We start from the raw sequence: 24,610 nt of genomic DNA, 5'->3' as shown, positions 1-24,610 counted from the left end.
CAGCTTTCACGACTTATTTATACTTTATATTGAGAAAATAAAGCTGCCCTGGGTTAAGCCATTACTATAGAGTCAACCTCAGTCTAGAGGTAGGACCTTTACCTTCTGAGAGTTCTGGTTTACTTTAACAATAATGAATGTTGTTCATGTGATGATTTTGCTTTTGGAAGTGTCCACTAGCTCAAAGGTAATATTATAGTTTGAGATTCTTCCTAGTGAGACAACATTAACAAATTCACAGGATTAAACTGAGAATTTGGCTTTTTAAATATGTATATAGGTGTGGACACTGCAAGAGACTTGCTCCTGAATATGAAGCTGCAGCTACCAGATTAAAAGGAATAGTCCCATTAGCAAAGGTAAGTACAGGTGGGTTCTTTACTAACGAATGTGAAGTATTTTAAAAAGTAGTTTGTTGTCTCAGCTTTGTTACTTGGAAAAAAATAACAGTAATAGTTTGTAAGATTAACATTCATTTTCTATACTCTTATTCTGCTAAGAAGAGTGAATATTAGTTTCTGGGCAAATACTTAGCTGACTTAGTTTCAAAAGATTAAAAGTAGTGGCTGGGCATGATGGCTCATGCCTGTAATCCCAGCACTTTGGGAGGCCGAGGTGGGTGGATCACGAAGTCAAGAGATCGAGACCATCCTAGCCAACATGGTGAAACCCTATCTCCACTAAAAATACAAAAATTAGCTGGGCGTGATGGCACACGCCTGTAGTCCCAGCTACTCAGGAGGCTGAGGCAGGAGAATTGCTTAAACCCAGAAGATGAAGGTTGCAGTGAGCTGAGATTGGGCCACTGTACTCCAGCCTGGTGAAAGAGCAAGACTCCGTCTCAAAAAAAAAAAAAAACTTAAAAGTAGTGAGACTAAGGAAATTACTGGCATAAGAAGTAAAATAAAATAGACCAGGTGTGATGGCTCACAGCTGTAATTCCAGCAGTTTGGGATGATCACTTGAAGCCAGGAGTTTGTTCCCTGGGCAACAAAGCAAGACCTCATCTCTACAAAAAATTTAAAAAGCTGGGTATGGACTCACCTGTAGTCCCACCTTCTCAGAAGGCTGAAGCAGGAGGATTGCTTGAGGCTGCAGTGAACTATGACCATACTACTGGACTCCAGCCTAGCTGACGGAGTAAGACCCTGTCTCTTAAAAAAACAATCCCAGTACTTTGGGAGGCCAAGGCACGCAGATCACTTGAGCCCAGGAGTTTGAGACCAACCTGGGCAACATGGCACAATTCCATCTCTACTAAAGATACAGGCAGGCTCCCATAGTACCAGCTAATCAGAGGCTGAGGTGGAAGAATTGCTTAAGCCAGAGAGGTTGAGGCTGCAGTGAGCTGTGATTGAGCCATTGCACTCTAGCCTAGGCAATAGAGCAAAACCCTGTCTCAAAAAAAAAAAGAGTAGTAAAGTATATGGTAAATAAGAATTAAAGGTCAAATATGGAAAGCAGAAGTACAGCTATAAAGGCTAAAATAATCATTGAGGCTCACGCCTGTAATCCCAGCACTTTGGGAGGCTAAGGAGGGCGGATCACCTGAGGTCAGGAGTTCGAGACCAGCCTGGCCAACATGGTGAAACCCCTTCTCTACTAAAAAATACGAAAATTAGCCATGTGTGGTGGCAGGTGCCTGTAATCCCAGCTACTTGGAAGGCTGAGACAGGACAATCACTTGAACCTAGGAGGGTGGGGGGTTGCAGTGAGCTGAGATCATGGCCACTGCACTCCAGCCTGGGCAAAGGAGCAAGACTCCATCTCAAATAATGATAATAATAATAATAATAATAATCTATGAGTAAATGAGTTCCCTAAACTGCCATAAGATAATCACGATGATGGGAATATGAAAATGATTTGAGGATATTGATGAAAATGTAACCAAATGGTTAACTGTAAACTTGTATTTGTTTTTACAATTAAAGTAATGCTTCTAGAATGTTGCCATTCTGTAGTAAACCCGTAGTTGTTCTAGTCTAAAAGTTCATACTTCTGCCAGCCTCAAATAGTTCATATATAAGGCTATTTTTGGAAACTACTTTTAATCCTATCAAGCAGCTTGCCATAGGAAAAAAAATATTCAATCACAGCTGGGCACTGTGGCTCACGCCTGTAATCCCAGCACTTTGGGAGCCCAAGGTGGGTGGATCTCCTGAGGTCTGGAGTTCAAGACCCGCCTGGCCAACATAGTGAAACCCCATCTCTACTAAATTTACAAAAATTAGCCAGGCGTGGTGGCGGGTACCTGTAATCCCAGCTACTCAGAAGGCTGAGGCAGGAGAATGGCTTTAACCCTTGGGGTGGAGGTTGCAGTGAGCCGAATTCACGCCGTTGCACTCCAGCCTGGGCAACAAGAGTAAAACTCTCTCAAAAAAAAAAAAAAAAAAAGATGCAATCACAATTCCTGCCTGTGTGACTATAGACACATTAATTTTCTGGATCTCAGTTTACCCATCTTAGAGCATAAGGATCATACTTAAGAATCTTGTGGAGATTAAATGAGATAATATATGCAAAGTACTCGTACCTGGGTTGGAGTAAGTGACTCATTCCAGGAAATTATTTTCCTTCTTCCTGATAGGTCTCACTAGATCTGTTATGTTATGGTATAGCCCAGATTCAGACTAGCTCAGGGAACATATACAAGTATTGGTACCTTTGATACTAGCTCTAAGTGATTTGCAAAATCAAATTATATTCCACCCAAAGGATATGTACCTCTATCTATATATCCCCGTGGTGATAGTCATAATCAAAGTAAGCCACTGTTAATAATTTAAGTGTTTTATCCCTCATGTGTTCTGAGGCAGAAAAAAGATGAAGACTACTGCTTTAGCTAATAGAGACTCCAAGAGCAGAATTTAAACAGTAACTTTTGCATTTTATGTGAGGCCCAGGAATCTCAGTTTTAAAGAATTCCTTAGGCAGTTCTGATGTAGTTAGGCAAGCTCCAGTCTGCCTTGAAAATCTAATGTTCTATGGCATGTATGTCAAGAATTCCTTGATCCCCTTAGGATTTGACCAATCCTATTATTTTGAGAATATAGGAGGAACCTGTAGCAGATACTTGGATAAGAAAATTGTTTGTGTATTTTGGTCTTTAGGTTGATTGCACTGCCAACACTAACACCTGTAATAAATACGGAGTCAGTGGCTATCCAACCCTGAAGATATTTAGAGATGGTGAAGAAGCAGGTGCTTATGATGGACCTAGGACTGCTGGTAAGGATCCTGAATTACATTCTGGAAACTGTTAAGTACCTTATTCTTTGTAGTGGAAACATAAAAATGTGTTTTTCTACACAGTGTACTTTCAGTCTTAAAAATTCCTCATCTAAAAGGTCAGTTAGTTTGGTGGTAACAAAAGACCTCTCTAAATGAACAGATTATATAAGTAATACAGAAAATACACAAACTTGATTTATAAGGTCAGCTCGACATTTTTTCATTTTACAAATATTTATTGAGTATTTGTAATGGCATATTTAGAATATGCCAGATATTCTAAATATACTAGGTGGTTGGTATTTGTTGATAAAACAGACAAGGTCCCTACTCTTGTGAAGCTTACATTCTGGGGGATGAGGGGAAGAAGGCAACAAACAAGTTTTAAAAATATAGATGAGCTGGGTGCAATGGCACGTACATACCTATAGTCTTCGCTATTCAGGAGGCTGAGGTGAGAGGCTGTCTTGAGCACAGCCTGGGCAATATTAGTCCCCATCTCTAATAAAAAGTGTGAGCCGGGCCACTGTGCCCAGCCCACACCTGTAATCCCAGCACTTTGGGAGGCTGAGGTGGGGAGATCACAAGGTCAGGAATTTGAGACCAGCCTGGCCAGCATGGTGAAACCCCATTTCTACTAAAAATACAAAAATTGGCGCTGGGCGTGGTGGCACACGCCTGTAATCCCAGCTACTCAGGAGGCTGAGGCAGGAGAATCGCTTGAACCTGGGAGGCGGAGGTTGCAGTGGGCCGAGATCGTGCCACAGCCCTCCAGCCTGGGCGACAGAGTGAGACTCCCATATCCACCAAAAAAAAAAAAAAAAGTGTATGCGTCTCCATATATATATGGATAACCATCTCATACCCATTAGGATGGCTACTATTAAAAAAAACAATAAAATAGGCTGGGCGCGGTGGCTCACGCCTGTAATCCCAGCACTTTGGGAGGCCGAGGCTGGCGGATCATCTGAGGTCGTGATTTCGAGACCAGCCGACCAACATGGGGAAACCCTATCTCTACTAAAAATACAAAATTAGTCAGGCATGGTGGCACGTGCCTGTAATCCCAGCTACTTGGGAGGCTGAGGCAGGAGAATCGTTTGAACCTGAGAGGCGGAGGTTGCGGTGAGCCGAGATTGTGCCGTTGCACTCCAGCCTGGGCAACAAGAGCGAAACTCCATCTCACTCACACACACAATCAAAACAACAAAATAGCCAGTGTTGGTGTGGATGTAGACAAATTGGAAACTTTGTGCACTATTAGGAATGTAAACTGGGACAACCACTATGGAAAACACAGTATGGTAGTTCCTTTAAAAATTAAAAATAGGGGCCGGGCGTGGTGGCTCAAGCCTGTAATCCCAGCACTTTGGGAGGCTGAGACGGGTGGATCACGAGGTCAGGAGATCGAGACCATCCTGGCTAACACGGTGAAACCCTGTCTCTACTAAAAAAAAATACAAAAAACTAGCCAGGCGAGGTGGCGGGCGCCTGTACAGTCCCAGCTACTCGGGAGGCTGAGTCAGGAGAATGGCATGAACCCGGGAGGCGGAGCTTGCAGTGAGCTGAGATCCGGCCACTGCACTCCAGCCTGGGCGACAGGGCCAGACTCCGTCTCAAAAAAAAAAAAATTAAAAATAGGGCTGGGCATGGTGACTCATGCCTATGATCCCAGCACTTTGGGAGGCCAAGGCAGGCAGATCATTTGAGGTCAGGAGTTTGAGACCAGCCAGGACAACATGATGAAACCCTTTCTCTACTAAAAATACAAAAATTAGCAGGGTGTGATGGCGCACACCTGTAATTCCAGCTACTTGGGAGGCTGAGGCAGAAGGATCGCTTGAGCCCGGGAGGCGGAGATTGTAGTGAGTCGAGATCAGGCCACTGCACTCCAGCCTGGGGAACAAAGCAAGACTCTGTCTCCAAAAAAAAAAAAAATTAAAAATGGAAGGCCAGGTGCGCTAGCTCATGACTGTAATCCCAGCTCTTTGGGAGGCCACGGTAGGTAGCTCACTTGAGGTCAGGAGTTTGAGACCAGCCTGGCCAACATGGTGAAACTCCTTCTCCACCAAACGAGGAATTAGCTGGGTGTGGTGGTGCACACGTGTAGTCCTAGCTACTTGAGAGGCTAAGGCAGGAGAATTCTGCTTGAACCTGGGAGGTGGAGGTTGCAGTGAGCTGAGATCACATACCACTGCACTCCAGCCTGGGTGACAGAGTGAGACCCTGTCTCAAAAAAATAAAAATAAAATTACCATATATATGATCCAGCTTCTGTATGCCCACTTCTGAGTATACATTAAGTTCTCATTTAATGTTGTCAATAGATTCTTGGAAGCTGTAACTTTTAAGTGAAACAACCTATAACAAAACTTGGTGTTTTTTTTCCTCATCAATGTTATAGGAAACTGTGTTATTCTAGGACTTGCTGTACATTCTTTCTCTTGAAGTTGCAGTTTCTGAGAACATACGAATAATGTTAAGTGAGGACTTATTGTATACCCAAAAGAAGATAGTTGTACACCTATATCCACAGCAGCATTAGTTCATAGTAGCCAAAAGTTAGAAGAAACCCAAGTGTCTATCAGTGAATGAATAGTAAACAAAATATGGTATATGCATCCAGTGGAAGATTATTCAGCCTTAAAGAAGAAAATTCTGACTACATGCTGCTATATGATTCCACTTACATGAGGTAGCACAAATAGTATACAGAATTGTATGTTTAAAAATGGTTCGGAGGCTGAGGCAGGAGAATGGCGTGAACCCAGGAGGCGGAGCTTGCAGTGAGCTGAGATCCGGCCACTGCACTCCAGGCCCGGCAACAGAGCGAGACTCCGAGACTCCGTCTCAAACAAACAAACAAACAAACAAACAAAATGGTTAACTAGGGCTGGGCACAGTGGCTCATGCGTGTAATCTCAGCACTTTGGTAGGTCAAGGTGGACAGATCACGAGGTCAGGAGTTCAAGACCAGCCTGGCCAGCCAACATAGTGAAACCCCATCTCTACTAAAAATACAAAAAATCAGTGGGGCGTGGTGGCGAGCACCTGTAATTCCAGCTACTCGGGAGGCTGAGGCAGGAGAAACACTTGAACCCAGGAGGCGGATGTTGCAGTGAGCCAATGTTGCAGTCATGCCATTGCACTGCAACCTGGGTGACAAGGGTGAAACTGTGTCTCAAACAATCAAACAAACAAAAAAAATGGTTTAACAAGGCTTATGCCTGAATCCTAGCACTTTGGGAAGCTGAGGAAGGTGGATCGCTTGAGCCTAGGAGTTGGAGGCCATCCTGGGCAACATAGTGAGACCCCATCTCTATAAAAATACAAAAAACTAGCCAGGTGTGATAGTGCGTGCCTGTAGGCCCAGCTACTCAGGAGACTGAGGAGAGAGATGTGATTGACCCTCCTGGGAGGTCGAGGCTGCAGTGAGCAATGATCATTCCACTGGACTCCAGCCTGAGTGACAGGAGACCCTGTCTCAGAAAAAAAAAATAGGAAACAAATGTCTATCATTTTTGCAGTTGTGTCTGGTTAAACTGTGGCACTTTTATAGTGAAACACTAGCATTGTAAACAATGTTTCTGTAAAAAAAAAAACAAAAAACTTTTTAAAACAATAATAAAAACGCTATGCCACTGTAATAAAAGGTTGAAGTAGCTATTTATATATAATTGCCTGTTTATGCATAAAATGTCTGGAAGGATATACAAGAAACTGAAATCTTGGCCGGGCGCGGTGGCTCACGCCTGTAATCCCACCCAGCACTTTGGGAGGCCGAGACGGGCGGATCACGAGGTCAGGAGATCAAGCACATCCTGGCTAACACGGTGAAACCCCGTCTTTCTAAAAAAAATTTGCTGGGCGTGCTGACGGGCGCCTGTAGTCCCAGCTACTCGGGAGGCTGAAGCAGGAGAATGGCATGAACATGGGAGGCAGAGCTTGCAGTGAGCTGAGATTGCACCACTGCACTCCAGCCTGGGCGACAGAGCAAGACTCTGTCTCAAAAAAAAAAAAAAAAAGAGAAACTGAAATCTTATAAGGAGGAAACTGGGTGACTAAGGACAAGGGTGGCAAGAAAATTTTGTCGTAAACCCTTTTGTACCTTCTGAATTTTGAATCATGAATAATTGCCTTCTCAAAATTTATAAATAAATTGTGTTGTTATCACTTTTTATTTTGATTTCTAAGATGGAATTGTCAGCCACCTGAAGAAGCAGGCAGGACCAGCTTCAGTGCCTCTCAGGACTGAGGAAGAATTTAAGAAATTCATTAGTGATAAAGATGCGTCTGTAGTAGGTAAGTAGCAAATATTAAACCGTGCCACAGAATCATCAACTTGGTTTCCAAAACCCTCCATGTCTGGGAAAGCCACAGAATTAAAGCAGTTAAGGAAACTTTGGGGCAATTGAAAAGGCAACTGATAGAATTGGGTTAGCAATTACTATAATGTACTACAGTACATTATATAATTAGTATATAATGTAATTATAATGTGGGGGCAATTGATGTTTTATTTGGGTGGGTTTGTGGTCTTATAGATGTGAAGGTTTAATTTCAATTAAAGGACTAGGAGGGGTGAGCGTGGGAGAAAAATAAAGGACTAGGATAGGAATATCTTCAGCATTTTCTAATGCTTCTTAAACTCTGAGATTTAACTCATATAATAAGGTAGTTATGACTGAAAATAAGGTTTTAAGGTTGGAAGATACAAGTAAATAATAAAACTCTGCTATTTTCACAATAATTAGGGAACTTAAAAGTTAAAATCAGATTACTAGGATTTGTCTTGTTTTTGCAGCATTCATTGCTTTCTCATGTGTTGCAATATCTCGTTTTTAAATGACATGAGCCAGTTAAACACTTTCTGCATCTTAGATGTTCATTGTTTTGTTTTTTAAATGTGATATATGATAAATTTGACTAAAAAATAAATATAAACGTAAAAGCTATGTTTGTGCTTCTCTTAGTCTCCTAATTACTGTAATAAAACTGACTTTTGCTGGGCGCGGTGGCTCATGCCTGTAATCCCAGCACTTTGGGAGGCTGAAGCGGGCAAATCACCTGGGGTCAGGAGTTCTAAACCAGCCTGACCAACATGGATAAACCTTAGTCAGGCATGGTGGCACATGCCTGTAATCCCAGCTACTCGGGAGGCTAAGGCAGGAGAATCACTTGAACCCAGGAGGCGGAGGTTGGGGTGAGCCAAGATCGCGCCATTGCACTCCAGCCTGGGCAACAAGAGCAAAACTCTGTCGCAAAACAAAAAACAAACAAACAAAAAATACAGACTTTCTGGCAGCAGAATATGGTTTACTGTTTAAATTTGGCCAAAAGCCACTTTTTATCATCTAAATTTTACTGATTCTTTATATTTTACAAGGAGTTAGCATGTATTCATTAAACATTTATGTTTTAGTCACTTTTCTAAATGAGTAGTACTAAAGACAAATATAGAGAAAGAAAAAAATTGGGTGAAGTGGTTTACAGTTTATTTTAACGTATCGTCTTAATCCTTCTGATACCTCAGATAGTCCCTGAAACTCTTAAGTTAAGCAATTTGCCCAAATTTGTTCAATTATGGGAAAGTAGAATGAAGACTTGAACACTGACAAATTTTCTCCCTTGGCTCTCTCAAGAAGTGTGTCCGTAAAGGGTAGAGGGAAAATTCTCATCCTAAATATTGTGCCTGTCTGAGGTAGTCATGACAAAGCAGACCCAGTCCTCAAAGTAGAATGAAACTCTTGAAAAATAGACGTTTATGGTTTGGAATATCTATCAGCACTTATTGCTTCTTCCTTGTGTTTAATATTTTCTGTATAGGTTTTTTCGATGATTTGTTCAGTGAAGCTCACTCTGAGTTCCTAAAAGCAGCCAGCAACTTGAGGGATAACTACCGATTTGCACATACGAATGTTAAGTCTCTGGTGAACGAGTATGATGATAATGGAGAGTAAGTGACTGAGTTGAATCTCCGGACCAAGTATTATTGTGTGAACTGGTGTGATTGATTGACTGATTGATTGATTGGAACAGGGTTTCACTCTGTCACCCAGGCTGGAGTGCAGTGATGCGATCTCTGCTCACTGCAACCTCCGCCTCCCATGTTCGAACGATTCTTGCGCCTCAACCTCCTGAGTAGCTGGGAGTACCGGCACGTGCCACCACACCTGGCTAATTTTTGTATTTTTAGTAGAGACAGGGTTTCATCATATTGCCCAGGCTGGTCTCAAATTCCTTGGCCTCCCAAAGTGCTGAGATTGCAGGCATGAGCCACCGCACCAATCTGAATTGGTCATTTTTATACCTAATTTTTCCCAAGGGTTTATTGAGTACTTTCAAGGCATTACGCTACATGCCGGAAACTATTGCTGCCTTCAAGGAACAACCCTCTATCTAGTAAAGGGAGATTGTATACATGAACATATGTAAAAATGAAAGTATAAGTATATATAGAACTGTATACAGAGAGGTTGGAAATACAAAAGACGGAGTGATTGTTTTTCTTCTTTTGGGGTAGGGGGATAATATCAGAAAAATTCATAGAGGGGGTGACTCTTGAAGGATGAGTTTTTTTCTGGAAGGTTATGGCCTTTGAAATAAAAATTATTCCAGATAGAGCACCAGGAGTGAAGGCCTTGAAATGTAAGATAGCCTAGGCATGTTGGGGCCCATAGTACTGCTGGAGTATTGTTTGTGATTGAGATTATGAAAGATAAGATTGGAGTATTAAGCAGAGACCAAATTATAAATTTTAAGTGCCATACAAAAGAGCTTAGATTTTATCTTTTAGACATTTAAGAGCCATTGAAAGACTCTGGGCTGGGGAGTAATGCTTAGTGTTCTGTTGTTGGAATACTAAGCTTGTGGGAGTTATAGCCTCCTGCTCAAGGTCATTGCCAAGGTCTGATCTTTCACAAAAACAATTTACAACCTCCCACATAAATGGGTTAAATTTGTGAAGAAGTCACTGGCAACCACATGATAATGGTTTGAAGGGGGAGTGGTGAAAGGCATTCAAAGGATTCTAAGGAGAATTCTAAGGATTATAAGGAGACTCTAAACTGAGGATGACATGTGAGAGTCTAAACTCGGTCAACAGCATTAGTGGCAATGGATAGGAAGGAGTGAGTATAAAAAATGTAGACAATAGTCACTAACCATGTGTGAAAAGGAGAAGATTTAGAGTAAGTTTGAGGGTTTTTTCTTTATTTTTTTCAGACGGAGTCTCACCCTTGTTGCCCAGGCTGGAGTGCAGTGGTATGATCTCGGCTCACTACAACCTCCGCCTCCTGGGTTCAAGTGATTCTCCTGCCTCAGCCTCCTAAGTAGCTGGGATTACAGGTGTGCACCACCACACCTGGCTAATTTTTGTGTTTTTAGTAGAGACAGGGTTTCATCATATTGACCAGACTGGTCTCAAACTCCTGACCTTTGGTGATCTGTCTGCCTCAGGCTCCCAAAGTGTTGGGATTACAGGCGTGAGCCACCACACCCAGCCTGCTATTGTTTCTAAAGGTTTGAAACTCTACTCTAACCCCCTTTTGAGATAATGAAAAAGCTGAAGACCAGAAGGATTAAATTGAGACCTGGTCTAATGTGTTTGGAATTAGTTGGGGAACTATGATTAGAACCACGTTCTCTTAATTTTCCAACCCAAAATGTATTAAACCCTATACCCAATTATTGCATTTAAGGTTAAGGTGGTTAGCATCTTAGTGTTAATGAGAATGTCATGTTGCTGAATCTGTGGTACTAGAAAAAAGTCCTTATGTGCTTAGATATTGCTAGTTAAAAGTGGCAGCAAAAGTAATCGTCTGAGCATTACATGAAACATGGGGGCTCTGCCTGTAATCCCAGCATTTTTGGAGGCCGAGATGGGAGGATCACTTGAGCCTGGGAGTTCAAGACCAGCCTTGGTAACATGGTGAGACCCCCATCTCTATAAGAATTTTAAAAAATAAAAAATTAGTTGTGCATGGTGGTGCACACCTGTGTTCTCAGCTATTTGGGCAGCTGAGGTGGGAGGATCACTTGAGCCTGGGAGTTCAAGGCTACAGTGAGCCATGATCATACCACTGCACTCCAGTCTGAGCAACAGAGTGAAACCCTATCTCAAAAAAAAAAAAAAAAAAGGGGGGAGACAGTTCTTCTGCTATCTGCCTACTGAGACTTTTTTTTTTAAGGGGTATCATCTTATTTCGTCCTTCACATCTGACTAACAAGTTTGAGGACAAGACTGTGGCATATACAGAGCAAAAAATGACCAGTGGCAAAATTAAAAAGTTCATCCAGGAAAACATGTGAGTACTTCTTTGTATCTTGTCTGGGATTTATTTGCTTGATTTTAGTTTGTTTACCTCAGTTATTAAGCAGAACTACATTTTGGCTTAAATGGTCTATTCGGGGGGATTGTAACAATAATAGTTTGAGTTTATATTAAAGCTGTAATGTATGGGTGTTAGAACTCCTGTTGTCATCCTGTAAGGTATATATTGCTCAGTACTTTTCCTAAATGTTGAAAATCTCTTTCCTTCATAAATGCTATCAGTTACTTTGTGGCAACTTTATGATATAGCTAAAAACTTGCCAAGCCAGTTGATAATGGATTATTTCATTTCAGTTTCGGTATCTGTCCTCACATAACAGAAGACAATAAAGATTTGATACAGGGCAAGGACTTACTTATTGCTTACTATGATGTGGACTATGAAAAGAATGCTAAAGGTTCCAACTACTGGAGAAACAGGTAATAAGAATTATGTTTTTCCCACATGGACAAGTTTACCCAATGTATAAACAGTCCCGTCTAACTATCTTGTTGTTTCCTTAAGAATCTGTAAAACAATAAATGGTTCCTTAAGCTGTAAAAAAAAAAAAAATTAAAATTGCTGTCCTGTTACCATGTGTGGTATAAGAGCAGGAAAGAATGGGAACATATGGCTTCCAAAAACTACATTTGAAGCCCTAGGACAAATAACATAAACTGTTTTCAAAATCTATTGGGCATGTATTTTGTAGGTGTTTCTTTGCTTTGTGACACAGTGACTCTAAGTAGAAGGTGGAAATTTGATATAAAATGCACTTAAACATTGTGCTTACTTACACATTTAGACTCTCAGTGCATTTTACCTTTACAAATCTTCTTTTCAGATCAGTCATTATGCCTAAAACAGATTTCATTTGTATATTACAGGATGATTTAGCAGGAATGCACCAGTTGATTGGGCATCACCAATTTGCCAGTGAAGTTCAGTTAGGCATTGAAGTTATATGTGTCAGGGCCCAGGAGCTCAGACTGTTCAGACTGATTCCAGAAGGCTAGAACTATAGAATTTAGTCTTTGCTTTCCAGTCACTTGCTTCTTAGTTTCAAAAGTGCTTGACCACCCTGTATAGTCTTGACACAAATGTCTCTTGTTTCCCACAGGGTAATGATGGTGGCAAAGAAATTCCTGGATGCTGGGCACAAACTCAACTTTGCTGTAGCTAGCCGCAAAACCTTTAGCCATGAACTTTCTGATTTTGGCTTGGAGAGCACTGCTGGAGAGATTCCTGTTGTTGCTATCAGAACTGCTAAAGGAGAGAAGTTTGTCATGCAGGAGGAGTTCTCGTGAGTTGCTAGTTGGGCTTTGATTCTCCAAGGCATTTATTAAAGCCTTTTATACTACAAAGGATTTCTGAAGAACAATAACCCTGGAATGTAAAGATAGGTCTTTTAATCAAGACCTATGACTGTTGTTTTTCTCAATTTAAATATAGATACTTTAGGCCAGGCATGGTGGATCACCTAAGGTCGGGAGTTTGAGACCAGCCTGACCAACATAGAGAAACCCCGTCTCTACTAAAAATACAAAAATTAGCCAGACACAGTGGTGCATCCCTGTAATCCTAGCTACTTGGGAGGCTGAGGCAGGAGAATCGCTTGAACCTGGGAGGCAGAGGTTTCCGTGAGCCAAGATCGTACCATTGCACTCCAGCCTGGGCAAAAAGAGCGAAACTCCGTCTCAAAAAAATAAATAAATAAATAAAAATAAATACATATAGATACTTTAAGGATTATGATCCTTAATGAATTCTGAAAACTAATGAAAGGATGGCAGGTTGGAATTCTTACATAATTCCACTTGGTCATTATTAATTGCAGATAAAGGCTGAGCATAGTGACTCACACCTGTAATCCTAGCACTTTGGGAGGCCAAGGTATGTGGATCACTTGAGGTCAGGAGTTCGAGACCAGCCTGGCCCACATGGTGAAACCCCCGTCTCTATTAAAAACACAAAAATTAGCCGGGTGTGATGGTGTGCACCTGTAATTCCAGCTACTAGGGAGGCTGAGGCACCAGAATCACTTGAACCCGGGAGGCAGAGGTTGCAGTGAGCCGAGATCACGCCACTGTTCTCCAGCCTGGGTGACAGAGCAAGACTGTGTCTCAAAAAAATAAAAAAAGATAAGATTGGACAACCTCCTTTGGGCCAGATGTGGTGGCTCACACCTATAATCCCAGCACTTTGGGAGGCTGAAGCAGGAAGATCACTTGAGCCCATGAGTTTGAGGCCATCCTGGGCAACATAGCCAGACTCTGTCTCTAAAAAATTGAAAAATCCAAAAAAAGATTGAACAGCCTCATTGATACTGATGTAATTTCAAACCAAACCATTCCCCACTCATCCCTACAGAATATATTTTCTTTTTGAAATACCACATGGGTCTAAAGTAAACTCAGAATCAGGAAGATCTTAAGACCCCAGAAACAATTTTTACCCTCACTTTCTGAGATTTTGGGAGATTGAGACAAGAGAAAATATTCCTTGTGAGACAGTCAATAAAATGAAATACTGTAAACACACACTATCCTGCAGAGCGATAAGACCTGGTTCTTTTACAAAAATGAATCTCTAGCAGACCAATGATTCTTTCTCTGAACTTTGAAATCCACAAAGAACGTATTAGAAATAAAAGGAACGGTTTGTTTCTTCAGTCTGTAGTTCTGCATATTGAGAGATAAGAGTTCCCCTCTTTTTTAGCCTTGAAAAGCTAAAATACATAGTAACTGTTCAAAGCAATTGCTATAATTTTCTCAGTGGTGGGAATAGATTAACAAGCCTTACCCTTGTTTTCCAATTGTAGGCGTGATGGGAAGGCTCTGGAGAGGTTCCTGCAGGATTACTTTGATGGCAATCTGAAGAGATACCTGAAGTCTGAACCTATCCCAGAGAGCAATGATGGGCCTGTAAAGGTGAGGTACTGACAGCCTCATCAAGCTGTGAGCAATTGCCTCTCCTCATTTCTTTGTTCTAAAACTGTGGGGTCTAAATGAAGACTTTGTTGGCCATCTCTTTTTTTTTTTTTGTCCTTATTCCCTGAGTCATAAAACAAGCATTGGCAGGCCAAGCGATGGCTCATGCCTGTAATCCCAGCACTTTGGGAGGCCGAGGCAGGCAGATCATGAGGTTGAGAGTTCGAGATCAGCCTGCCCAACATGGTGAAACCCCGACTCTACTAAAAATACAAAAAAATTAGAGGCCGGGCGCGGTGGCTCAAGCCTGTAATCCCAGCACTTTGGGAGGCCGAGACGGGCAGATCACGACGTCAGGAGTTCGAGACCATCCTGGCTAACATGGTGAAACCCCGTCTCTACTAAAAAAAATACAAAAAGCTAGCCGGGCGAGGTGGCTGGCGCCTGTAGTCCCAGCTACTTGGGAGGCTGAGGCAGGAGAATGGCGTAAACCCGGGAGGCGGAGCTTGCAGTGAGCTGAAATCCGGCCACTGCACTCCAGCCTGGGTGACAGAGCAAGACTCCATCTCAAAAAAAAAAATCAGCCAGGTGTGGTGGCGGGTGCCTGTGTTCCCAGCTACTCGGGAGGCTGAGGCAGGAGAATCGCTTGAACCTGGGAAGCAGAGGTTGCAGTGAGTCGAGATTATGCCACTGCACTCCAGCCTGGGCGACAAGAGTGAAACTCCATCTCAAAAAAAAAAAAAAACATTGGCAGGGCTCATAATGCTTGGTAGGGGCAAGAGTATAAAGCCTGCATAGAATTTTGTGATGAAATTTATATTGGGCTAAGTTACTCTTGAGGATAGAGCAACCTCTAAGAACAGTGTGTTACTTTGAATTTTTTTATAGAGATGTGGTCTTACTCAGTTGCCTCAGCCTTCTGAGTAGCTTGGACTGCAGGCATGTGCCACCAAGCCTGGCTTGAAATTATTTTAAGGAACGGTTGGGTAGCACTTCTATGTCCTGTAACTTCCTGAACATAGTTTGACAGGTGACAGACAAAGGAACGAGTTGGTATCTAGTGAATGACAACATCTTTAATCTGTAAATGTGATTTGGGTTTCCATGACTTATTTTCCGTGGTAACACATCAAATTAGAGAGGGATTGGGTCTAGGAACAAATACAGCTTGTGAATTTATTTTTTTATGTTACCTTACCAACTAGAGATTCTTCTGTGTTTTCCAGGTAGTTGTAGCAGAGAATTTTGATGAAATAGTGAATAATGAAAATAAAGATGTACTGATTGAATTTTATGCTCCTTGGTGTGGTCACTGTAAGAATCTGGAGCCCAAGTATAAAGAACTTGGAGAGAAGGTAAGTGTGAATCCTATTCTGAGGATAACATTTGAGCGGGAGCAAAGTTTATATATGTATTCAGCATTGGCTCATTTGCTTGGTTCCTAAGTACTGGTAGATTTTTTTCCCAATTACTTGCTGTTTACTCACTTTCTCTTGACTGCCCCCTAGTGCTCCAGCCTGTGCAGTGCCTGAGATACCCACTTTTGAACATTCCATTCCTCAGGCTCAATCTAGATGGTAATAGTTCAAAATATCTAAGAACTTCTGAATTTTGGTAATGGCTTACATGAATCCATATGGTTCTTCATCTTAAAACATTTGACTTAGCCCATGTAATGTTTTATTTAGACCAGGTAAATTTGAAGGTGGCAAGATGTAGTCTTAATACAAGAGAAAAAAGGGAAGCTTGTGGAAAGTGAGGTACTACCATCTGCAAAGCACTCTTCCCACCTGAACAGCAATTTATCTGCTGGAATTACAGCGCACCACCACACCCGGCTAATTTTTGTATTTTTAGTGTTTGAAGAATGAGATTGTTTTAAGTCTTGAGTTGACTTAAGTGTCCCTCTGTCACTGAAAACTTGAAATGTAAACATTTAACCTGTTTTATTAACAGCTCAGCAAAGACCCAAATATCGTCATAGCCAAGATGGATGCCACAGCCAATGACGTGCCTTCTCCGTATGAAGTCAGAGGGTAAGTGGATTAAAAATTAACAAAAGCGTCTAGGCAATTGATTGGCATAAAGCTTGTAACCACCAGGAAATCATTACTAGACATAGTCTTCATATTCCAGTTGAAGGCAGAACCACTGATTCCTTCTTGGCTTAAGAGTTCTGCACATAAGCCCACATAATTGCTTCAAATTAATAAATGTTTCTTTCCCCAGTTTTCCTACCATATACTTCTCTCCAGCCAACAAGAAGCTAAATCCAAAGAAATATGAAGTAAGTGAATTGTCCCATAGCCCCACAAATACATACACAGACATAAACACACACTCTTAAACATAGTTCTTTAATTGGGTTGGTTTATTTACTTATTTTTGTTTATTTTTGAGACGGAGTTTCGCTCTTGTTGCCCAGGCTGGAGTATAATGGCGTGATCTCGGCTCACCGCAACCTCCACCCCCCAGGTTCAAGCGATTCTCCTGTCTCAGCCTCCCAAGTAGCTGGGATTACAGGCATGTGCCACCACCCTGGCTAATTTGTATTTTTTTTTTTAATTATACTTTAAGTTCTAGGGTACATGTGCATAACATGCAGGTTTGTTACATATGTATACTTGTGCCATGTTGGTGTGCTGCACCCATCAACTTGTCATTTACATCAGGTATAACTCCCAATGCAATCCCTCCCCCCGCTAATTTGTATTTTTAGTAGAGATGGGGTTTCTTCATGTTGGTCAGGCTGGTCTTGAACTCCTGACCTCAGGTGATCTGCCCACCTTGGCCTCCCAAAGTGCTGGGATTACAGGCGTGAGCCACCACTCCAGGCTAATTGGGTTTATTTAACTAAAAACTGTTTAAACTCTCATGGTCAGTATATGTGGCTGCTAATGGGCTTTTACAAACTCAAAAGTCTTCCTGTTTGGAGCAGATCAGGGTTATTTAAAAAGTTACATTTTTAAGGTAATCTTTCTGTTTTCAGGGTGGCCGTGAATTAAGTGATTTTATTAGCTATCTACAACGAGAAGCTACAAACCCCCCTGTAATTCAAGAAGAAAAACCCAAGAAGAAGAAGAAGGCACAGGAGGATCTCTAAAGCAGTAGCCAAACGCCACTTTGTAAAAGGACTCTTCCACCAGAGATGGGAAAACCATTAGGGAGGACTGAGACCCATATGGGAATTATTACCTCTCAGGGCTGAGAGGACAGAATGGATATAATCTGAATCCTGTTAAATTTTCTCTAAACTGTTTCTTAGCTGCACTGTTTATGGAAATACCAGGACCAGTTTATGTTTGTGGTTTTGGGAAAAATTATTTGTGTTGGGGGAAATGTTTTGGGGGTGGGGTTGAGTTGGGGGTATTTTCTAATTTTTTTTGTACATTTGGAACAGTGACAATAAATGAGACCCCTTTAAACTGTCTTATTTTCCACAAGATTGAGAACCAGGTGTTCTCTGCACACTATGACTGTTCAATAGAGCTTTCCTCAGTGATGGAAATGCTCTGTAATCTACACTGTTCAGTACAGGTAGCTATGGAGCATCTGAAATATGGCTAGAAACTACATTTTTAGTCTTCATTAATTTAAATAGCAATACAGTTGCCACCATACTGATCACTGCGGCTGTAGACTGACTGACTGGGTCCATAATCACCTCAAAATTCTTTCAAAATTTATTATCTCTTTCTCTCCTTACATGTTTATTGCCCAGGCCTACCCTGGTGATTAGAACAGGTGAAGGGCCTTTCTGTTAGGCTGTCCATGCCCTAAGGATGGGTTCCTGTTTATCCTTGCCATGCAGCTAAGCTTACTGCATATTTATACCTCCCAAGGACTGTTCTCTGCCCAGAAATGCCCTGTCAAGGGTGTGGCATCACGAGGTTTCATCCAAGTTGTTTCAGGAATTGCTGACACTGTTGGGTGCAGTTCTATCTCCCAAAGCCTAGGGTGTGGCCCTTTAACCTCCCCCTTCAGGAGAACTGGGAAAGGCAGTATCATTCCTAGTTATGAGTAAAGCGTCCACTTTCTTTTGTAACAATGAGGAACAGAAAGGACTGAAGCGTGATCTTTTGTCCAACTAAACCATTTATCTCCTTTTGTAGGTAAATTCAAATCCTGCCCAGTTATAGTTTTCAGTCACTGGATAATTCGAGGTAGGAGCCCTACTTTAGGTGATCCTAGGAACTCCTATGTTCAGAAAAGAATTTTCTTCCTACTATATAATTACAGTATGTAGCTGTCAATTTTAAGATGAATTTGGTAGAGCCTTACAGCAAAGTATGTATCTTGGTCACACACAGAGCTTGGAAAAAGTAAAAGATGTCTAAACCATAATCTTGGAGATTCTAACTCATAACATCTGGGCTGGGGTCCAGGGATCTAATTGTTTAGAGAGCCCCAAAAGTGGCTCAGATGTGAAGGCAGGGTTAAGAACCACCTGCCTTGGAAGATTTAAGGAAAACATATAAACTTGTACAAAGGACACAGAAGCAGTCAGTTTTAATTTTTTAGCCATGTTGGTGAAAAAGTTCATTTGCAGTACGTGGGTAACACCCAGGCCCTTTCCCATTATATCTAGGTATGCTACAAGTTATTTTAGCTCTTACCAAAAGTTATTATTACTGTTTCCTTAGGGAGGCTACCAGACTAAATTCACTTAGTTTGGTTTGTCTAATGTCCTCATTATCTTATCCTGAAGATGATGTCATTTCTCAGGACTTGAAAATGACTTGGCTGAACTAAAGGTGAAACAGCCAAGACTCTGTCACTTTTCCTAAACTCCTAGGCATAGCTATGGAGTCTTTGCACAGTGCCCACACCCCAAAAATTAACAATGAAAACCAAACCTCAGGAAGCTAGAGCAACTCTCTACTTGCCACCATGGACTCCAGTGGTCAGCATAAGAAAAGCAGATAGTTGCATTCTATTTAGTTTACAGCTGCTTTGTTCCTTCGTGTTTCACTAAGCAGAGGCTCAAGAACTCCCTTGATAACTTCAGCTGCCCCTGTTCTTTTCCTCAAACTCCAGGATGAGACCTTTAATGTGGGACAATTTCTGGTGAAGGTACTCACAGCGACGCTTTTCTTCTCTGTAACCTGGGTACTGCTGCAGAGAAAAAGCATCCATGTCAAAAAGTAAAAATTCTCATTTCTACCTTGCTTGCTTCCATTCCCCGACCTTGTCTTACCTTCCTGAACTTTTTATATTCCTGGACTATCTGTTCTTCCAGCACCTGAAACAGAAAATACTAGCACTGAGTTCAACATTAAGAAATAAAGAGCCAGGCGTGGTGGCTCAAGCCTGTAATCCCAGCACTTTGGGAGGCCAAGATGGGCGGATCACGAGGTCAGGAGTTCGAGACCATCCTGGCTAACACAGTGAAACCCCGTCTCTACTAAAAAATACAAAAAGCTAGCCGGGCGAGGTGGCTGGCGCCTGTAGTCCCAGCTACTCGGGAGGCTGAGGCAGGAGAATGGCGTGGACCCGGGAGGCGGAGCTTGCAGTGAGCTGAGATCCGGCCACTGCACTCCAGCCTGGGCGACAGAGCGAGACTCCGTCTCAAAAAAAAAAAAAAAGAAATAAAGAGAGGGGTGGCCAGGGACGGTGGCTCACACCTGTAATCCCAGCACTTTGGGTGGCCAAGGTGGGCAGATCATGAGGTCAGGAGATAGAGACCATCCTGGCTAAGACAGTGAAACCCGTCTCTACTAAAAAATACAAAAAAATTAGCCGGGCGTGGTGGCAGGCGCCTGTAGTCCCAGCTACTCGGGAGGCTGAGGCAGGAGAATGGCGTGAACCCAGGAGGCGTAGCTTGCAGTGAGCCGAGATGGTGCCACTGCACTCCAGCCTGGGCGAAGTGACTCCATCTCAAAAAGAAAAAAGAGAGAGGGGCCAGGTGCAGTGGCTGACACCTGTAATCCCAGCACTTTGGGAGGCTGAGGTGGGTGGATCACTTGAGGTCAGGAGTTCAAGACCAGCCTGGCCAACATGGTGAAACCCTGTCTCTACTAAAACAAAAATTAGCTGGGCATGGTGGCACCTACCTATAATCCCAGCTGTTTGGAAAGCTGAGGCATGAGAATTGCTTTAGCCTAAGAGGTGGAGGTTGCAGTGAGCCAAGATTGTGCCTGAGAGACAGAGCTAGACTGTCACAAAAAAGAGCAGTAACTTCCCTTCTCATTCTACTGAGTGATACAATGATACAGACTAATTTTTCCCTTCAAACAGGTTTCCTTGTCACTTTGCTTAGTCACTTTATGAACACAGGCATATGGGTGGTTAGCAGGGGGTTAATGGCCAGTAGAGTTGGAAAGCCAGGCTGGGTCCTGTCCTTACCTTGTATTCTGGAGTTCCTCGCTGAACTCTTTTAATCTCTGCTCCCAGCTCTATGAACCTTTGGCTTGCAGTCCCAACACGGGCATGCAGGATGCGGTATTCAGCATAATCTGTCTCAAAGTCCTGCTCATAGGCATGTTGCTGTTCTGCACTGCGGATGGCCCTGTATTGCCTGCCAGGAGCAGAGAGCTGTCACCTTCAATTTCATTGCCCCTGAAAAGCCCTCAGCTTCCAGGAAGTGTATCTTAATATATGCACAAGGCTTCATGAAATTGGAAAAAGCAAGGGAACTCACAGGAGGTAGTCTGGTACATCTTCTGGGCTTGGGGATTCAGAATCTAGGAAGGAATCAAGAAAACACAAGTGATTATAAGTCTTTTCCACTGGCATTTTTACCCTCCTCTCATTAACTCACCTTCTTGAACTGAGGAACTGCGTTCTAATCTGGGGTCCATGTCCTCATCTTTATCTTCTTGCTCCCAATCTTCTCCCTCTTGTAAATCCTGATTGGTCAGGCCTTGTAGGGGGCTTGGCGCTAAAGGCAGAGTTCTGAACCTCTTTTCTTCTAGTTCTACAGTGGCCACAGGCACTGAACGTTTCTGTTGAGGAAAATATCTGTGTGACATAAACAGCCAAGAGCTTCCTAAATATGTTCTTTTCTCAAGAATTCCTCCTAGGCTGGGCACAGTGACTCATACCTGTAATCCCAACTGTTTCAGAGGCTGAGGTGGGGAAATCGCTTGAACACAAGATTTCAAGACTAGTCTGGGTAACATAGTGAGACCCTATCTATCTCTGCAAAAAAATCAGAAAATGAGCCTGGTGTGGTGGCACACACCAACTGAAGAGGGAGAATCACTTGAGCCCAGAAGTTCAAGGCTGTGGTGAGCTGTGATCATACCACAACACTCTAGCCTGGGTGACAGAGTGAGACTAAGAAGAAAAAAAAGAAGGATGACTTGAACCCAGGAGTCTCCAGCCTGGGGAACAGAGAGACCTTGTCTCTAAAAAAATTCCTCCTATATAATGAGCTTCCAATTTCTAAGTTTTTGCTTGACTAAAAGTGCTCCTCAAAATAGTCTTTGCCACTGTTTCATTGTATCAATGTTACAAAAAAAAAAAAAAAAGAAAGAAAGAAAAGCCCTTGCCATTATAACTTACCTTGTCCAGACGTTTCCGGCTGGCAGAGGAAGGCAGCGCCTGAACAGGTTCTCTGTTTGGAAGATGGGTCTGGTTTCTAGGATATTTTCAGGGAATGGGACAGATGAAGACCAGGGTAGGAGGTGGAACTGGATCTTTTATTACAACATTTAAGAGTGGAGATTAGAAAGGAAGACAATGCCAAAGCTTCCCATGTTAGTCCCACCCCATCCCAAGTACCTCACTTCCCACTGTGCCACGTGCTCCCTTGAGGATCCTGGGAGTGACTGTCCTTGGTTGCTTGCCAGTGGATCTGACACTGACACCTGGTGGGGAAAGTGGCAGGAGCACTTGGTTCCCTGGAGTACTGGGATACCTTGGACTTCAGGCTTTGCCCCACCTTATCACAACTCCCTGCAGTTTCTGGCCTCACCTCCTCTAGTGCTATCTGTGGCTGTGATACTACATCTGCTTCAGAATAGTTTCCTGTGTTCTGCCAACTCTCAGGATGTCTGGCATCTTCAGGCAGGTTGTGTCCCTGAACTGATAATGGGGCTGGGATAGAATCCATGGCTGCCCAAATAATGAGGCGCTCCCTGAGTGAGCCCAGGCAGTGGAGGCGGTTAGACCCAGACCTGGAAAGGGGTGGTGGAAAAAAAATAGGGGGGTGAGCTCTTAAGCACCTCTCTACATTTCCCTCCCCCACTTTCCACAAACCCTTTGTTGCCTGCTACCTGTTCCCCCTTACCTGACGAAGCGTTGGCACACAAGGTCCAAGCTACCACCAGCGCCCTCCTGGCAACACTGGGACACTATGAAGGAGAAGAGGCAGGACCAGCCAGGGCCTGGGAGCCTCAGATACTGGAGGTGGAAGGAGACGGTAAGCCCCATGAAGTCAGCCCCTCCCCCTCCTGCCGCCGCCACTCCTCCGGGAGCCAGCCTAAGTAAGACTAAGACGGGCCCCATAGGGCTCGTTAGCACACCAGGTGCAGCTGGGCCTGAGTTCCCCAGGAGGCTGAAACAGCACAGTCCCCTCAACCACAGCCCCCTGGGACAACCCCAGCAGCCTCCTCGCCCCACTTGGAGTTCAGTTCTCGGAAATACCTCAGACCGTGACCACTCGCAGCCTCCGGCCCCGACCACACCTTCCACCTCCAGCCCACGTTTATGCTCCCTCGCCCTCACCTCGCTCACACACCCTGAGCTCGCACTTACCCCTCGGTGGCCTTGGAAAGCAATCACCGGCCGTACCTGCAGGGAGAGCGAAGATGTGACCATTGAGCGCAGGTGAAGCGGTATCCCCAGGATCTGGGGTCCGGAGCCCGGGATCACCTGCCTAGCGGGCTTCACTTGGAGAGGTGGGGAGGCCAGAGCTTGCGGATGCCGCTCCCTCTCCCCTGCACCTTCTCCAGGGTCGCCGGCTGAGGCCCAAGGTTCCCAGGGGCAGGGACTAGAGAAGAAGGGAGCCGGCCGTACCTGTTGCCGCTGACACTCTTGCAGCGCCCGCAGCGCAGCGTCGTTGAGCCTGAGCAGTAAGAGGCTGGTCCGGGCAGCTGGCGTGAAACAGAGCCGGCGCCGTCCACTCAGAGGCTCCTGGAGCTCCTCCATGGGGAAGAGTTCGAGTGCAAGCAGCACGGGGGCCACAGGCGACGGCCACCACCGCCACCTCCTCTGTGCAAGGTTTGGCTGGCACACCCGGTAACCCACGTCTGCCCCACTCTCCGCCCGGAACCCGCCCCTGGCCCCACCTCCGACCAGCACCACCCTGAGGTTTCCCAGCCGCGTGGGCGGCGCTTCGCTTTCCCGGGCCAACCCCCCAGACCTCGGCGCTCTCTTCTAGGATCTGCGTGAGTCGCTTTGGGCTATCGGAAGAGCTATCCGCAGTTCTCGGGAGAAAGAGTCCGTGACCAGCGTCTGACCTCTCACCCAGAGTCCCCAGTCCTGCCTCAGTTTCCCCAGCGACCCTGAATTTGGAGTTGCTGTCTCTAAGTGAAAGCTGAAACTGCAACCCTTTGAGGGTTTCAGCCGCAGAGGGGCGCGAGAAAGGGCCTGATTGGTAGGCCGGCTCAGCTGTTCGCGCCCAGTTAGCCCCGAGCCTCAGAGACCAGAGGATGGCTGACCCGAAGGGGCACCCGAGACAGCGCTTGGACTTTTTCCCGCCCGCGGTTCCACCGCGGATCTGAAACCGGTTTCTAACAGACTGGAGAGGTAATCGGGCCCTGCGGTTGTGGTGGCAGCAGCGAAAGTTGGCTGTCACCGACTGGAGCGCTCCCCATTGGTGGGCAGGGATACGGCGCGGGTAGTGGCAGGAAAGTTGCAGGGCAGAGAGCCAGAACCCAGTCCTAGGTCTCATCTCGTGGCCTAAACATACGTCAGAGTGGTGAGACCGCTCCCTGAGGAGGGCCAGGAGCTGCCATGAAGTCGCCAGGCATTCCAGAGGGCCAGATCCTGGTGCAGTGAGACCGCAGGACCAACCTCTGGCCAGCCCCTGGTGTTTCCACTTGTTCCTGTTTGATTTTGTTTCCCAAGAGCCTTCATGTTGTCCTGTTTCCTAACCAGGATCCCTCTGTTAAATCCCTGGACCTGCACAATCCCAGGGAACCTTAATGTCCTCCACCACAAATAAAATTACCTATACATTTGTCAAAA

At 44.1% G+C, this 24,610-nt stretch overlaps 2 protein-coding genes across 4 annotated transcripts in view; one reads left to right on the top strand and one right to left on the bottom strand.

Annotated features, from left to right (window-relative positions):
• Positions 1 to 18,968, top strand: part of LOC111529489 (protein disulfide-isomerase A3) — a 25,957-nt gene extending 6,989 nt beyond the window's left edge. Inside the window, exons 2-13 of the mRNA XM_026447890.2 lie at positions 281 to 359; positions 3,114 to 3,231; positions 7,429 to 7,536; positions 9,061 to 9,190; positions 11,424 to 11,540; positions 11,861 to 11,986; positions 12,667 to 12,849; positions 14,368 to 14,476; positions 15,703 to 15,831; positions 16,433 to 16,512; positions 16,706 to 16,763; positions 17,466 to 18,968. Of these exons, the coding sequence (XP_026303675.1) occupies positions 281 to 359; positions 3,114 to 3,231; positions 7,429 to 7,536; positions 9,061 to 9,190; positions 11,424 to 11,540; positions 11,861 to 11,986; positions 12,667 to 12,849; positions 14,368 to 14,476; positions 15,703 to 15,831; positions 16,433 to 16,512; positions 16,706 to 16,763; positions 17,466 to 17,579 (1,351 nt within the window). The 3' untranslated portion in view covers positions 17,580 to 18,968. The remainder of the gene's footprint in view (positions 1 to 280; positions 360 to 3,113; positions 3,232 to 7,428; positions 7,537 to 9,060; positions 9,191 to 11,423; positions 11,541 to 11,860; positions 11,987 to 12,666; positions 12,850 to 14,367; positions 14,477 to 15,702; positions 15,832 to 16,432; positions 16,513 to 16,705; positions 16,764 to 17,465) is intronic.
• LOC113219850 (RNA polymerase II elongation factor ELL3) lies at positions 18,969 to 24,610 on the bottom strand. 3 transcript variants are annotated; one of them, XM_026447892.2, is made up of 11 exons: positions 23,438 to 24,610; positions 23,177 to 23,212; positions 22,710 to 22,822; positions 22,395 to 22,596; positions 22,202 to 22,287; positions 21,983 to 22,058; positions 21,237 to 21,420; positions 21,117 to 21,159; positions 20,822 to 20,993; positions 19,674 to 19,718; positions 18,969 to 19,588 (listed from the first exon to the last, which is right to left on the bottom strand). In XM_026447892.2, exons 1-11 carry the CDS (start codon positions 23,567 to 23,569, stop codon positions 19,481 to 19,483), a joined length of 1,197 nt encoding a protein of 398 aa, XP_026303677.1. In that variant the 5' UTR covers positions 23,570 to 24,610; the 3' UTR covers positions 18,969 to 19,480. The 3 variants fall into 3 exon arrangements, with proteins under 3 accessions (XP_026303677.1, XP_026303676.1, XP_026303678.1); XM_026447891.2 differs by having other exon boundaries at positions 18,984 to 19,591; XM_026447893.2 differs by having other exon boundaries at positions 18,984 to 19,591; positions 21,983 to 22,034.

The sequence above is a fragment of the Piliocolobus tephrosceles genome, unplaced genomic scaffold (genome assembly GCF_002776525.5).
Source record: "Piliocolobus tephrosceles isolate RC106 unplaced genomic scaffold, ASM277652v3 unscaffolded_109, whole genome shotgun sequence".
In the NCBI taxonomy this organism is placed as follows: domain Eukaryota; kingdom Metazoa; phylum Chordata; class Mammalia; order Primates; family Cercopithecidae; genus Piliocolobus; species Piliocolobus tephrosceles.
This window is presented reverse-complemented; position numbering and strand designations above follow the sequence as displayed.

Excerpts from the sequence above, each read along its gene's own strand:
- LOC113219850 (XM_026447891.2), bottom strand. The coding sequence starts at position 23,569 with ATGGAGGAGCTCCAGGAGCCTCTGAGTGGACGGCGCCGGCTCTGTTTC. Across the intron at positions 22,059-22,201 it reads GTGGCACAGTGGGAAGTGAG|AAACCAGACCCATCTTCCAA; the intron begins GTACTTGGGATG and ends AAAATATCCTAG. Across the intron at positions 21,421-21,982 it reads GCCGGAAACGTCTGGACAAG|AAACGTTCAGTGCCTGTGGC; the intron begins GTAAGTTATAAT and ends TTTCCTCAACAG.